At 34.6% G+C, this 17297-nt stretch overlaps 1 protein-coding gene across 3 annotated transcripts in view; it reads right to left on the bottom strand.

The window, feature by feature from the left end:
* Positions 1–17297, bottom strand: part of SOS1 (SOS Ras/Rac guanine nucleotide exchange factor 1) — a 164459-nt gene that overhangs the window by 12345 nt on the left and 134817 nt on the right. For all 3 annotated transcript variants that reach the window (XM_058551381.1, XM_058551382.1, XM_058551384.1), the window contains 7 exons: positions 15920–16142; positions 14670–14789; positions 9076–9238; positions 8464–8581; positions 2695–2867; positions 2368–2484; positions 824–1088 (listed from right to left, as the gene is read on the bottom strand). In XM_058551381.1, the coding sequence (XP_058407364.1) occupies positions 824–1088; positions 2368–2484; positions 2695–2867; positions 8464–8581; positions 9076–9238; positions 14670–14789; positions 15920–16142 (1179 nt within the window). The remainder of the gene's footprint in view (positions 1–823; positions 1089–2367; positions 2485–2694; positions 2868–8463; positions 8582–9075; positions 9239–14669; positions 14790–15919; positions 16143–17297) is intronic.

The raw sequence follows: 17297 nt of genomic DNA, 5'->3' as shown, positions 1-17297 counted from the left end.
TTGAAGATTTAGAACAAAAAAGAGAATGTAAAATATCTCATTAATTTTTATATTAATTTCATGTTGGAATGACAATATTTTGCATATACTGGGTTAAATAAAATATATTATTAAAATTAATTTCACCTAATTATTTTTGCTTTTTTTAATGTGGCTATAGAACATTTAAAGTTACACATGTGGCTCACATGATATTTCTACTGGACAGCACTGATCTAGAAATAAGAAAGGGATGAGCAATAGTATGCAATTTGTAAGATTTTTGTGGCTGGGCTTGAAAGCATAGGCAGTGTATTAGCAGGCACCATATACCATCTGCTGGATGGCACAGACTGAGAAAGGGTTAAGTAGGAGTTTGAATTTGATACACTGCAAAATTAGAAACTACAGAGTTTTGGTGGGAGGGGAATGATGTACTCTGACCAGTATTCAAATATAATAATTTTGGAGGCAGCATTTAAAACATCAGACCAATATTCCTTGCAGATTTTAGGAGTTATGTTTGTTTCCTCTGGATATTAGGGATGCATTTTAAATTCACCCATTGAAAACAAATGCTCAAATGAAGTTTAAATTACCAATTTGATCACCAAGCCTTTCAGTAAAGTATAATAAATTTAAAGAGAGCTTTTTAACAGATTTTTTAAAATTATAAGTTGCTGGAGTTTAGAATGTTTTATATTTTTATAATAATATCTTTTGAAATGATATTTGATTTGTCTACAAATTTAGAAAAAATAGAAAAATTATACAGATTCTTTTTTACCTCTAGCACATACAATACTAACAATTATTTTAAAACACTTAAAATTTTAGCACCTACTTGAGTGAAAAGGGCTCGAATGATCAGAATCAAATACGCTGCAAACATCTGTGGTACTAGAAGCACCAGAAGCAGGAGGAGGTGTTAACGGTGTTCTTGGAGAATTTGGCGCAGATGCTGTACTTTCTGTTTCACTCTCAGGGATCCTACTATAACTAATTTTCCTTGGCTCCTGCTGCAGAGGTGTGGGATGTCTCATGGTACCTGGTCTTGGGTTTGATGGACGAACACCAGGAGATTTTAAGGGATAGCTATATTTTTTTGGCTGTAGACATACAAAAGAAACACAATACTTACAACACCATAATAGAAAGGAAGGTTTTTCTATATATGCCTGGTAAAATTCAACTAATATCTAGGAAAACCATAAACCACTAATAAGAAGTTACATAATGATTCAAATCAAAGTGTCCAAGTTAAAGCATTAATATCCCATTTCCATAAAGCCTCGGCTATCTAAATTATTAGGGAATGAATTTCTTTAAATAACTGAGTCTTAGTCCTGTAAATACTAGAGTATTTGTTATTCTAATATTTTTGAATGGAAATCTTTCCAAGATATGTTGTATATTTCTCTGGCTTTTTAAACAGACTATGTTGAGCTAATTTAACATTGCTGCAAAGCCAGGATCATTATTATGAATTATGATACCTTACTATGTAATACAGTGATGCCATCAGGATCATTTGAGCTATTTACAAATGCATTAAATTGCCTGAGTTTTCATCTGTATGTGTGTTAGTTTTATGGAATTTTCTTACAGAGTGATCATTTCTTAGTGATATCAGCACACCTCATTGGAACAGACTATATAGGTATTTCCAATTTGCTGTTTTTAATCCATCTTTTAAAAAACTGTTTTAGGCCTTGAGACATTTTCTTGTGAGGTAATTGCATAAGCTTTAGTTCACAGACATGAGATTTATCTTGGCTACTCAGAAGCCATTTATGTTTACTTCTTGAATCTTGACTTTCTTATGAATAAGAGAGATTATACTCAGATCAATGAGGTGATAATACTCTACATAAGTTTGACCAGGCATTGGCAAGTAATAAAAAACAATGAAAACTTTATTTTCCCAAAAAAAGTATCTTTAGCCAAACCTGTTATTTTTATGGCTAATGATTCATGGTTAAAAGTTCTAATAAGTTATTACTTTAAAAAAGTCATAAGTACATATATTTAATATAAGTGAATTAGAATAAATTAATCAAATTTCTTGCCCTTAAAATAAATTTTGAATAACATTTCTTTGTTTTAAAAAAATAAAAACTTACATATTTGCCCAATTTCTTCATCTATCATAGGATTTATTCAGATTAATATTAATGCTCATTTATTTGGAACCAAGTGGGATATTCCTGAACATACTTATTAAGCACTTATTCATTCCTTTTATCCTTCACACGTGCACTTCACCCCAGAACGCCTTTACAGAAAACTAATCTGTATAACACATATGGTAGTGATGACATCACCAGATATAGATGACAACTGCAAAATATATATAAATGTAAAAGAAACAAATGTATGAATGCTTACAAATCTTGGGAGAGGCTTAGGATTTCGTGGTTCTATTTCTAGGGACTTGTTGAAAAGATAATCTGTAAATTCTTTTTCCATGCTATTTCCCATTGGATTCAAGTTTTCAAAGAACCTCTAAAACAAATGCAAAGAAATAAACAATTATTAATATTATTTTTACTTCAGTTTGAAAGTCATGAAAATAATTTAAGAAAATATTTAACATAAGAAAATTTGAATTCTTTATTTTATTTTCCTTTTTCTCTTCTGTGAAATAAACCTGCTTTTCATCAAGTGGTTTATAAACTTAATCAGAAATATGTATCCTCAAATAATTCAACTTACTTTGATATCTGATTCTACTCGTAAACAATAAGGCTGATTTTGGTACTGCTGGATCTCTCCTGTAATTTCTGCTACTTTCCTCCTTTTGCTAAAGTTTATAAGCTCTTTTCCATGCCTTTTTAGAACCTCAGGGTTGCCTTCTTCTGTTTTCAAGATATTAGTTAGATAAATTCCTGGAAGACATAATGAAATTATTTCAAGGATAAAGAAGGAAAAGCTAGTTTTTCTCTTTCTCAGTAATTGTAGGCATATTACATTGTACCATCTCAACCACCACAACCAAAGAATCAAGGCAATGATTTCCAGTCTATGAAAAACAAGCAGCTAAGTGAATATCAAGAGAAAAATTTTTATAAGTATCAAATTCTTCTGTGACAGATTTAAGTTTATAAATACCCAAGAAAAAGGGAGACCAAGTTTAACAAAACTAATAGATTTTTCAGGAGGAATAACCAACTTTCCATACCCTCAAACCACATGTTATTTGACATAAGTCATGGTTTTGTTAAAGGAACTCTAAGAATAACCTGTCACTAATAACACATATTTTTGGCAAAAGGGGAAACCATTAAATTCAGAGGATCACATTTTCTGCTTACTCAGCTCTTAAGGCCCCACAAGAAGTTGTTAGGATTTGTAATTCAGAGGTAGTACTGTTTGGATAGGCTTACTCACGGAAATGTGCAAGGATTTGCAAGCCTGTCAAACACGGGACTGCACATAATTTATGTATATTCTGGTCTTTAGTACTTCTAGAATTAGTGGCAGCCTGGTAATTGAGCTCTTGTTTCCCATCACTGCAGGTTGTGCACCAGATGAGGAGAATGAACAAATTAACAGGCACTTCAGTGCTTTACACAGTGCTCTGGTGCCAGGAGCACTTTAGTTCCTTTCTGTTCTACATAAAAGTTCTAGAGCCAGCTCTGCTGCTTTCTACTTGTGTGATCGGTGCCAGTTGCTTAGCCTCTCTGTGCCTTGGTTTTCTTACCTATAAAATGAGGATAGCAGGGTTGCTGTGAGAAATAAATGAGTAAATTTATGTATAGGCTTAGAATAGGGCCTGACAAAAGTAAATGCTTAATTAGCTATGGTTGTGATTGTTGGTGCTGTTGTTGCTATTCTTGCCCTGTTCTCTTATGCTTCTGCCTTTTGCCCTAAAGTACTGACTATGCTGCTTTGGGGAAAATCTGAGTTTGTTCACTCAATACACACGTACTGAGTCTCTGCTGTATGGCAAGCACTGCATTAGGTACTGCAGACACAAAGATGAACAATAGACACAGTCCCTGACGTCAGGAATTCAGAGCTTTGAATGTGGGCTACTACAGTACAATTTGGTAAGTAATGCCTAAAATGCTATGAGAGCACAGAGGAAGTGTGCCTAACTCTGCCTTGAGCTGGTGGGAGTAGAAAAAGCATCACAGATGAGGTGGTGCTTAAAATAAGTCTCAAAAAAATGAATAGAATTTTAATGAGTAGAATAAGATGGAAGGGTATTCTAAGCAAAGAAGCAGTGTGTACGAAGGCACTGGTCTGTGATGAAGCTTGGAAGGCATACTTAGAGATAGCATGTTGTTTGGTATGGCTAGACCATAGGGGTTTGGTGGCAGGATGTGAGGATAGACACAGGCAAGGGATCAGTAGTTCTAACCCCTTCGCCACCACTGCAGGTTGTGCATTGGATGGGGAAGAGAATCAACAAAGTAACAGGCACTTTAGTTCTAATGATAGACTAGTGGTTTTAAACGCTTTTGTAGTAGAGGCATACTTTTAAATACTAGAATTTTTGGCCACATTCTTGAAAAGATTAAATGAGTCAAAATCAATAGTGAACAAGTCAGCAATGAAACATGATAGACATCAATGCCTGTTTGGTTCTAAAAAGTATCCAGTTATTAAGCGTATTAGTTACTTGGCTATTTGTTAGCACCTAGGCCACTCTTGACTATATGTTCATAAGACAGATTTACCATGTGGTGTAGTAGGCTACTAGACCATGGTAGCCTACACAGGCTCTTTTACTTTCCATTTCTGCCGGTCACTTGGCTTTCTTACTTGTAGCCAATTACATTCTTCTCTACACTAAGTTGCATGATCCACTTAGCTCAATGTTCAGTCTGACAAACTTGTCCAAAACAGTACACATATTTAATGACAGCCAAAATCAACTTTCTATACTGGTCACAAATTGATGGCCCAACTGTGAAGAGTTTGTGGGTAGTAGCACCTGGACTGGGCCATAAAGAACCTTTTGTTAAAGAGCTTAACTTTTATCCAGTAGTAATTAGGAGATTATTAGCATCTTTGCATTCTAGAAGGATTACTCTGGCTGTACTGTGATGCCAGATGGGTTAGGAGTTAAGACTACAAGCAGGAAGATCAGTTAACAGGAGAAAAGCGGTCCTGGTGAGATGATGAGAGCTATCTTAGGGGCTACGGGGATAGAGTGGAGTGCATAAATATTTAAGAGGTAGACTCCACAAGAACTGATTACCTGGCTTGGGCAGAGAGTGGGGGCAGTAGGAAGGAAGACTCTCAGCTTTGTGCTTGGGTGACTGAATGGGTGGTGGTATAATGACTAACACTGGGAACATGGGGGATAATAAGTTATGGGATGTTGTAGGTGTTAAAAGTACACTTGAATGAAATTGTGAAAATGCTTACAAGCAGCACTTTGGGAGAGCTCAGGATAAAATTTGGAAATTATTTCATGACAAATTAGTGGCTAGTTAAAAGAAGAACAAATGAACAAAGAGGTGGTCTCTAAACTTTGATCATACACTATCAGTAAAAAATGTTTAAGCATGCATCCTCAATATATAGTTTTAGAATAAAAAAATGTAGTACAAATATATACATAGACCTGAATGTTATATACTGTTCAAGCTTATTTTTTCCCATAGATCATTTTACCTACCCTACTCTGGAGTCAGCTGTTCTAGGGAGAAGGAAAGCAGAGCATTATGACATAAATAATGAAGACGGGTGAGGTTTCGCCTTTTTGCTGACACCTTTCCCAATCTTTCCAGGAAAAAGTGGCTGCTCAGGGTTCTAGGTTCCAATAGCACTTTGTTCACACTTCAATTTACAGATTTCCACAACACACTATTATATTTACTACATGGTAATGTAATTTATTTTTCTGCTCTTTCAAGGGAGCTTATTGAGGGTGAGACTATATTTTATTTGTCTCTCTATTCTCAACACCTAGCCCTGGGCCTGGCACATAGAGGAATGCAACAGATGTTTCTGAATGAATGAAAGAAGCATATTATTTCAGAATAGAAGAGAAAGCATTTGGAGAATAGACCAGGATGCAAGGAACATGTAGTCAATTCTAAAATGACAGGAAAGCAAGAGTGGAGATGAAGCAAATTGAAAAAAAATTCTTGGAATTAAGGCTAAGTGACTATTAAAAAATGAATACCATTCAGAACCAAAAATACCTAGGAAAAAGCTAAATATCATAAATGTTCTTTCCAAATTAATTGATAGATTGTTCCAACTGTATTTTGGGGAATTACCCTCCCCCCAAATTATAAAGTTCATTTGGAAAAATAAAGACAGAATTGGCAAAGAAAATCCTGAAGAAATATTAAAGAACCAACTTTTATTATATATGAAAACATTATAAAGTAGGGTTTCTCAGCTTTGGTACTACTGACCTTTTGGATTGGATAATTCTTTGTTGTGGAGGCTGTCCTGTGCATTGGAGGATGTTAGCAACATTCCTGTCCTCTACCCACTAGATGCCTCTAGCATCTCCCAATTAGAACAACAGACATTGCTAAATGTTCCCTGGGGGGCAAAAATTGCCCCCAGTTGAGAATTACTTTTATAAAGTGCCAATCTTGAAAACTGGGCCTTAGTATAAGAAGTTAATGGGAAACAATATTTATTAAAGAAGGAGGTACCATATATAAATGGGGATAAAGAAGAAATAATCAACAAACGTGGATCAAGAAATAAACAATTTGGTGAAGAAATAAATTTGAATATTTCATATGGTATCTAAAAGAGACTTCAATTTGACTAAAGAGTTAAATATAATGTTAAAAGGGAAATCATAAAACTAGAAGAAAATATAATTGAATATTAAATTACTAAACTGGAAGAACTTTCTAAGGTTAGAAATAATAGAAATCATAATGGGAAAGATAGAGAGATTATAGAATGTAAAAATACTATATGTCAAAGAACGAAAACTAAAAGGCATATTGGTAAATTATTTGCAGCAGATATAAAAAAGCACGTGGACAAGAGGGAATGCAAATATTAAACAAATGTATGAGAAAATGTCCACAATAATCAAAGAATGAAGATTAATACAACTAATAGGTAGTAATTTTTATCTGTGAAAATAATAGAAATGAAAAAATTTAAAAAAAAGTACCCCAAATTAGAAATAATGGGATGAAATGTGCTTCTCATACACTTCTGATGAATAAATGAGTAAGGACTAAACAAATATTTCATATTATATGTTATAATATAATATTAAAATACTAATATTAAATAATAAATGAGCATAAATATCTTTCAGAAAGCAACTTGGCAACATGTATCAAGAGTCACATATTGACAAAAAACTGACACCTGTGAACTTATGTAATTCCTCTTCTGATTATTTCAAGAAAATATTCTCAAATATAGGAAAAAAGGTATAAATATGAAGATATTCATTATAACATTATTTAGGAAAGCAAAAGGACTGGAACCAATGTATGTGTCCAACACAGGGTACTAGTTAAATAAATTGTCATATCAACTTTATGGAATATTATGTAGCCATTACAAATGATACTTATGGAGACTAATAAAACATGACAATATATTTAAGATATGATAAGTGAAAAAAGTAAATAATGTATACATGTCATACAATTACAACTATATACAATGTGCATAGCAAAAAAATAAAAAAGTGGTTGGTTATGAAGCATGAACAAAAAATGTGGGAAAATATGATGTTAATTGAAAAAATATCAGGACATAACAATATGTGCAGTATAACTTGAAGCTACACAGAAAATATATAAATAAGGAAAAGGCTAGAAGAAAATATATCACATACTAAAAAGACTAAATGCCAGATGTGTATTAGAGATCATAATTTTTGTAGGGGTTCAGAGGAAGAATCATTAGAGACACACACAGGCAGAGAAAAGAAACCAGTGTGAGAGAGATACTGAAGATATGAAATACAGGAAATACATGATGGAATAAGATAGAGGAACCTACAGGAAGGGAGAAGATTCAGATGGTAGATGTTTCAGTCTTAAAAGGAAGAAAAAGGCACTTCCTTCCTCTGGTGCAGAAGGGAAAGCAAAAAGGGTAAGTCAAGAGATTAAAATTTTGATGTGCTGAAGGTGTGGGCCCAAAGGCACATGAACTACGATTTTTATCCACGTGAGACTGTTTATAAGAAACATGATTATAAATATAGATGAGTATGGCCATGCCTCTTCTGTAGAGTGTTTGGATTTATTAAAATTTAATAAAAAAGATTTCTATGAATACAAAAACACAAATAAGCATTATATAATATAGAATGGCTGCCCAAGGTGGAAATAAAAAGTAGAATGTATATATCGGGCTTGATCTGAAAAGGTCCTAATAGAGAAAAATTATAAAGGGATTCAGGTACTAAATAATACTTGTTAAATAAGTATTTTCTGCTGGCATATTACACATGTGTATACTCACTCATTTAATGAAATAAGTGTCTTGTTTTATCCAGAAACACAAAATTCAAGAAGAAATGCTCACCAAAGAAAGGCACACATGGTGGATTAATAGACCTGAGTTTTGCCAAATATTTCTTATAGTGATCTTCACTTAATTCATGAGCTTCTTCTAAAATTTTCTTTTGGCGACTTGGTATTTGCTACAAGAAAAAAATAATATTTAGGCAGCATAAGTTTACAAAAGGAATCACAGGTTTTGCCAAAAAATGCCAGGCTAAGAGTAAAGCCCAAGCACAACAGTATCAGTTTGATTCTAAGAATGATTAATACTGCCTCAAAGAAACTATCTTCATGGACTCGAGTACAAACTTAAAGAAGTGTGTGTGTGTCATCTAGTTTATCTTGTCACTCCTTATACAATTATACGAGCATTTAGTTGTACATTATATATTACAGATTAAGTGCTGAAAGTTTTTTCTTCTAACTTAGGCTAGGACCTGTGAATGTATTTTAATAAGAATGCCTAATTTAAAAAGAGAAACCAATTCAATACAAAATTTAGATAACTCCATCTTTTAAACTGTTACTGAAAAGACAAGTGAGGCACTTAAAAATTAAAGATCATAACTGTTAAAATCCTGATTCTTAGAACAGGGAATGGAAGTTCATTTTAAAAACACCTATACAAACCTACCTCAAACGTGTGGTCTAGTCTGTAAACAGGTGATGAGTTCATAGCACTGACAACCTCAAGGACACCATTGAAGTTGTTCAGCTCCTGAAAGACCTGCAGAATCTCAATTATTCGACTCACCACAGCTACTCTTTCTTCTAAGTTTTCAGTTTCTACAATACATCTGGGAATCAAAGACAAAATTGAATTAAAAAATTTGGAGTTTTTCCAACAAAGATATGATTTTAAAAATTTAGTAAATACAATAATGTAGAGTGGGGGCTTTCTATAGTGTAACTATAGAGAATATATATTCAGGTAAATAGTAGAGGACTGGAAGATAATGCAATGCCTTCAGTCATGCACGCTACTCTTCACTGTTTTCCAGACTGGTACAGTTAACCAGTCAATCATTTTCCTATTGTATTTGATGCATCCTCTCTCAGCATTAGAATTAACTGGTGAGTCTAACTTCTTGTTGAATGTATGTTGGTCTTTGGAATGCGGGTGTGTTCTAGGGGAATTTATTCTAGAATTCAAGAATTCTGTGCCTTTTATTCTTCACCTAATTGCAAGATTTTAGTGATTAATGTTTAATATCTTTCGTTGATATGTAGAAATAATTAGCTACATTTCTAGGAACAGCTCTTCAGATAAGAATTGTAATGTTGAAAAGTCAATGCAAGTATTTTACCACAATTAAGAATATTACTTAGAAAGAAAAAAAAGTCAATGAAAACAAAAGCACCTTATATTTAAATACAAAGAATCCTTGGAAAGCATATATATCCCAGTAAACAGCTAAAAGGAAGCCTACTATGCTCAAAAAAAGAAAATTCCTCAGTGAGTATCTATTTCTACTATTTGAGAGAATTTTTTATTTCTAATCACTTATCAGTAAAGAAAAAGACATTTTAAACTTGGTTGTCAATAATGTAACATTAAACACTTATAATCTAAGAAAAATTGAATACATAAATGGGAAAAATAAATATAAATCAATATTAAAACATTTTAAAAAATATAAAGTTGCAGATTGTATTCTTCTCGGATGAGGCTGATCTGACACTAAGAAAAAAAACATTGCAAAACTATCAAAATAAATTTGCCTTATTATCAAGTGAAACATAACATGTTTATGTGTTTAAAGCATTAGGTAGATCTCTACAAATATATCATATTCCAGCTAGCTAGTTATTTGGACATTTAAAAACGTATAATACAAGTATAATTTATGTATATCTTTTATTTAACTATTTCAGTTGATATTAACTAGGTGTACAAACTGAGATCACCTGTGAAGCTTTTATAAAAACCAGGTAAGTCTGGGGTGATTTATCCATAGGTGACCCCAATTCTAATGCATATCCATGGCCAAGAACCAATGTGGCAAATGAACAAAAACCTCTCACGTTGAAAAGGCAGAAATTGGAACCCTTGTACACTGTTGATGGGAATGGAAAATGATGTAGCTGCTATGGAAAACAGTATAGGGGTTCCTCAAAAGATTAAAAATAGAACTATCATATGACCCAGCAATCTCACTTCTGGGTATTTATCAAAAAGTATTGAAATCAGGATCTCAAAGAGATATTAGCACTCCCACGTTGACTGCAGCACTATTTACAATAGCTAAGATGTGGAAACAACCTAAATGTCCATCTATGGATGAACAGATAAAGAAAATGTGGTATATTTATTATTCAGCCTTTAAAAAGAAGGAAATCCTGTAATATGTGACAACATGGATGAATTTTGAGGACATTAGGCTAAGTGAAATAAGTCCATTGCAGGACAAATACTGCATGATTTTACATATATGAGGTATCTAAAATAGTCAAGCTCACAGAAGCAAAGAATAGAATGGTGTTTGCCAAGGGCTAGGGGGAGGGGTAAAGAAATGGGACCTACTAATCAACATGTATAAAATTTCCGTTATGCAAGATGAATAACTTCTAGAGATTTGCCGTATAACATTATGCCTATAAATAACAATACTGTATTGTACATTACAAAAATCTGTTAAGTGGGTAGATCTCGTCTTGTATTCTTTCCACAATTAAACAAAGAAAAGGAAAAGGAAAAAAGCAGGAAATAGCCTTCTTATTGGTAATCTATTAAAAATAGGACAGAAATGAAAATGGTCTGTATGTCTTATCAGTTATGTTTCCTCTTTTCAGACATAAGTTTTAATTATTATGCGAGAAAAAGGCTTCTGCATACTGAAGTATAGTTATTTAACTTGATAATGAAGAAATGAGGAAGCAACATTTAGAGGGCAAATTCTAAATTTTTACTTTTTCGAGGCTAAGAAGTGATAACATAAATAAAAGGAAGTCCTAACTTTTAAATAACTTGGAATGCTTATTTCTCTTTAGAAATTGCTTTCATGTCTTTATCCACATTTCTGCCTCAGGTTTTTATCCACATATGCCTCATTCTGCCTCGGCCATTCCCTAATGTCACTGGTCTCTTGTTCTGATAATCCCAATATGATCTGTGGAAACCTCATATTACCCTTATAAAATATTAGTCAAGTAGTCATATTGTATTTACTCAGGAAAAAATATGGCCAATACATAAAACGCCTATCTCTGGCCCCACCTATAAAATTGCATTGAGATTCTGGACTTCTGACAAGACAGTGTTAAGGAACTCTGCTTACCCACTCCTCAGTGAAATTGGTGAAAATTTTATATATGTATTTATATGTGTATATAAATACACATACATACATATACACACACACACACATATATGCTATAGCATCTAAGTTTGTGTAAGTACACTCTATGATATTCATACAATGAGGAAATCATACACACACACACACACACACACACACCACACACACACACATTTAAAGTCTCTGGAAATGGCCCTAAGAGCAAATGCCAAATGAAGAAACATCTATTCAGGAAAATCCATAAAAATTCAGTAAGAGATGCAAGAGTCTGTGGTATTTGAACCAAGACTGCTCCCTCCCTCCTTCCTCCCAGAGAACCTCTGAGGGGGTAAAGGGGGTGGGTAGTCTACTCCAGACTGCTGCAGCAAAGAACACAGGCCTCCCTATCCACCCAGCTCCCAGCTGGAGGGCTTTCTTTCCTGGAGGAGGAGAACATCAGCTGCCAGTTGCTGGGGTTAAGTCCCGGGTGAGTACAGCTGAGAAATGGGGACTCCATTCTTCTGCCTAACTCCTATGTGGAACAGAGGCTCTACCTTGAATGGGCCATACTGAGAATACTTGGAAGACAGCCACTACCTGGTTCCTGAGGCAGTGGTTCCATGCCAGGGGAAACAAGCCAAGGACCGTGTGTGCGTGTGTGCGTGTACACACACACACACACACACACACACACACACAGCCCACCCCCTATCAAGCACTCAGCTCCTAGAGCAGGAATGTCACTCAGAGAGAAGTTGACTATTGTCCCCAGCTCCAGAGTCCAGGCTCAAACAGATAGCTCCTAATCTCTTATCATTTGCAACAAAGTGTGGAGAAGTTTAAACCTAAGGGCCCTCTCAAGAACAGTGAAGGCTGTGTGAAAGGCAATTGGGAGATTCATGGATCTAATGAAGATACAGCCTAGATGTTTGCAAGAGAGAACCAGGGAATAGGACAGTTGGGATGAGCCCTTCTAGAGTCAGAACAAATATCAGAGATCTCAGAAACCATTCCTTCAAAGGAGTCACAATTTGATTGGATTAGTTTGTAAAGCAATTTATGCCACCAGGGAATTGTTGAAAACAACAGAGCCATCAGCTGACAATTAGCAGAGTTTAACAGCTGGGTGTGGTCAAGAAAGGAGTGAAAGAAAGTTGTACCTATTCTACTGCCTTCTTATGGTGACTGTGCGTACACAAATCTGTACCTCCCAGAAGATTAACATTAGGTACAGGGGTGGGGGGGGGCGAGGGGTCACTAAAATAATCCAGCCAGTCACTAAACAAATAAATAAGTAATAACAATAACAAGGCTTGGGGGGTAGGAGAGGCAGTACTCAAAAATTGCTATAATATACACTTATATACAATTATGCACCGCATAATTACATTTTGGTCAACATAGACCACATATACAACTATGACGGTGGTCCCATAAGAATAGTACCAGATGGCCTAGGTGTGTAGTGGGCCATACCATCTAGGTTTGTCTAAGTGTGATGTTCACACAACAATGAAATCACCTAATGGTGCATTTCTCGAATGACTGTATTATCTAAAATGTCAAGTTTCCAACAAAAAATTACAGGCATGCAAAGAAATGGGAAAGTATGACCTGTACAGTGGGAAAAAAAAAAGAGGGGAACAATAACTGCCTGGTGAGACAGATCAGATGTCAGATTTAACAGAAAAAAATTTCAAAGTAGCCATTACGAATATGTTCACAGAACTAAAGGGAAGCATGATTTAAAAAGTAAAGGAAGGTAGGCGCTGGCCCGGTGGCACAGTCGTTAAGTTTGCGCACTCTGCTTCGGCAGCCCAGGGTTCATGGTTCAGATCCCTGCCATGGACCTATGCACTGCTTATCAAGCCATGCTGTGGCAGGAGTCCCACATATAAAGTAGAGGAAGATGGGCACAGATGTTAGCCCATGGCCAATCTTTCTCAGCAAAAAGAGGAGGATTGGCAACAGATGTTAGCTCAGGGCTAATCTTCCTCACAAAAAAAAAAAGTAAAGGAAGGTATGATGACAATGTGTATCAAACAGAGTATCACAAAAGACACAAATGATAAAAGGAACCAAATGGAAACTGTGGAATTGAAAAGTACAATAAAGTAAAAATTTTACTGGAGGGGCTCAATAGTAGACTTGAACTGGCACAAGAAATAGTTACCTTGAAGACAGAGCTATTGTTCAGAAATGAAGGCAAAATAAATACTTTCCCAGATAAACAAAAGCTGAGAGAGTTTGTTGCGAGCAGACCCATGGTACAAGAAACACTTAAAGGAAGTTCTTCAGGCTAAAAGCAAATAACCCCAGATGGTAATATGAATCCATGCAAAGAGCACCAGTAAAGGTAATTATAAAAGACACTATAAATGCATATTTCTTTCTCATTTCTTCTCTTAACTGATTTAAAAAGCAACTGTGTAAAATAATGTGTTATGTAATGCACTGCTGGGCCTATAACACATAGAAATGCAATATATTGCCAGTAACTTCACAAAGGAGGCGGGTGAGAGCAAAGCTGTAATGGACTAAGAAAATGATGGCCAATGGTAAAGCAATAATTATCACAATGTATCGTTAGATTTGCATCATTAATTATATGTAATGTGTGTTACAATAATACCACAAAAAAGGGGGAAAGGGAATAGAGCTATATAGGAGTAACATTTTAATATACCACTGGAATTAAGCTAGTATAAATCTGAAGCTGATCCTGATAAGATGTATATGGTAAACCCTAAAGCAACCACTAAAAAATAACTCAAAAAAATAATGAAAAAATCATTAATGAAGTTAAAATGCTACATTAGAAAAATACTCAGTGCAAAAGAAAGGAGGGATAGGGAACAAAAAAAGATATGAGACATATAGAAATAGAATTGCACTGAAATTCATAACATAGCTGACTGCTATGAAATGTAAGAATGTCAGTAATACTTACTTCTCAAACCACAAAGTGAGATTAGTGGTGTGCCGGATCATTTTCAGAAGATTAGGAGAATTAATTTCTTTGTCTTCTTTTGTCCACACACTTCCAACTAATTCTGATGGCTGTACAGCTCTAAAATCATCAAAACATAATTCTACATGATACTTTCCCCTCTTATATATTGTTTTATTAAGTAAATGAGATAAATAAAACTAAACTCCCATATAAACTTTCCTCTTATACCAACAGAAAGGTTTATGAAAACAAGGTATAACAAAAAAATTATAATTATGCATCTTTCTCTATAGATTTAAAAAAATATTTTATGCATATACTTATGTACTTTTATTATTGCTTTATAGTAGCATTTTGCGTTGGGCAAGGCTGGAATTTCTCCAGCACTTATAAATATTATTTAACAAACTAGAGTGACAAAGTAGTTTGGGATAGTTCTTTTAAATAGTGATATCTGTTATAATAACCAGTCCAATGAGAGTATAGTAATCATTGTAATTCATAAATCTTTTTTTTTTTCCTCTAAAGGAGGGGGGGAAAAAACCCTACCACAAAAGAGTCCTGGGAAATAAATGAAATTAGATTCTAACACTGATTTCTGAGAATAGTTATGATCTTTGGTGGGAGGAGATCTATAAATTTAGCTCCTTTTTTCCATTTAGTTATTAAAAAATAAATAGTTTAAATTCTAAATAGTCCTCATTCAAAACTAGAAACAGACATTTTTTGAGAGAGTGGTTATATCCATATAGAAAAAAGGCCGTGATTTAAGTTCACAACCACAACAGCAGTAGCTAACAATTATTGAGCCCTTACTTTGTTCTGGACAATGTACTAAGCACTGTATATATACTGACTATTTTAAACCTCACAGCAGCCCCAGGAGTAGGTACTATCATAAGCCCCATTTTACTCTTGAGGAAACTAAGGGGCAGAGGGATAAAAGTTACACAAGAATGTTAAAGTTGACCAAGGATACCAAGCCAGCAATTGGTAAATCCAGGATTTGAACCTAGCTTTACCAACTAAGGGTGATTGCAGACGGAGAGAGCTGAAAATCCAGACAGATCAAGGAGGATCAGGGAGCGAAAAAAAGAGGAGCTTTCTATCCATCAGGCCTGATTACTAGACACTTCATGTACGACCTCATTTATGTCTTATTCCAGTCCTATAGGACAGAAATCAGTATTTATTAAAAAAATTAAGTTCTTTGAAATGATTTTTCAACTGAATGTCAAATTACATACCGATATAGATCTGATTCAAGTAAAGTGAGTTGTCGAGCAATTTCTATTGGGTGTAAGGTGAGCAGGTCAAAAGTCTCTATGTGCCCAGGTCTGCTTATATGCCACTCAACTGTGGGAGGTGAACTCTGAAATGTAATATTATGACCTGGTCCATTGTCTCTTGCAATTTTTTTCCTTTGGATTATTTTAGTGATGGATTCGACCCATTTTTTCATTGCTTTACCTGAAATACATTACATTTTAAATAACATTTAAGTACTTTTTACTTAATATTTTATGTTTTAAAAATAGTTTAAAATCATATGAGTGATACCTGAATATATCTTTGCTATAAAAAGGTCAAATGATCAAAATAAAAAAATGGAAGTTCCCCTTCACCGTTTCCCTATTCCCTATCCCAATCTCATTCTTCTTCCTATGGGTAACCACTGTTAACAGTTTGGTATATATTCTTCCACAACTTTTCTAAATAAAATTAGAAAGTAATTTATTTGTGAGATTTTTCACCTCTATTGTTCTGAACTTCTGTTCAAAATATTATTTTATTATCCTCCAAAAAAAAAGATGTATCTTATACAAATGAAATTTATAAGGACAGATTATACACATTCATTGTTAATCTAATTAACATTGCATTTTATAAACCAAACAGTGCCAGAGGACTGATTCCTTCATTTTAGTGTGAGGTTTTTTTTTTTTATTAAGCCGTCTTTTTTTTTTTTTTTTATAATTTTATTTATTTATTTTTTCCCCCAAAGCCCCAGTAGATAGTTGTATGTCATAGTTGCACATCCCTCTAGTTGCTGTATGTGGGACGCGGCCTCAGCATGGCCGGGGAAGCCGTGCCTCGGTGAGTACCCGGGATCCGAACCCAGGCCACCAGCAGTGGAGCGCGCATAGTGTGAGTTTTTGATGTGGCTTTCTTTTGTACTACCCATGAAAGTACTATATTTCAACCCTTTATTTTCTGATTCTCATTTAGAGTGTACAAGGAAACAGAAACAAGTTTGTCTAGGACCACCTTAGACCTATACAATCATAGACTCTTTAAAACTAGAAGGGAAACTTTGAAGATCATCAAGCCTAGCTCCGCATGTTACTGATGAGGGAACTGAAGTCTAAAGAATCAAAGTGATTTTGCCCAAAGTCTGTATCTGGTGTGTGGCCGTGTTCAGAATAGAACTTGCATTTCTCGGCTCTCAGTTCAATATGCTTTGCTGCCTCTCTGATATATGCACTATTCACCTAATTGTGGCCCAGTCAACCCTGATCGGTGGTGTTATCACGGTACAACAGTTCCTAATTGTCCTCTGGTACACATATTGTTTAAAGACAGCATAAATTTAGATTTTTCTATCCAATTCCAAAATAATCAGTA

Source organism: Diceros bicornis, chromosome 12 (genome assembly GCF_020826845.1).
Source record: "Diceros bicornis minor isolate mBicDic1 chromosome 12, mDicBic1.mat.cur, whole genome shotgun sequence".
NCBI lineage: Eukaryota > Metazoa > Chordata > Mammalia > Perissodactyla > Rhinocerotidae > Diceros > Diceros bicornis.
The sequence above is the reverse complement of the archived record's forward strand: the minus strand, read 5'-3'. Positions and strand labels throughout refer to the sequence as shown.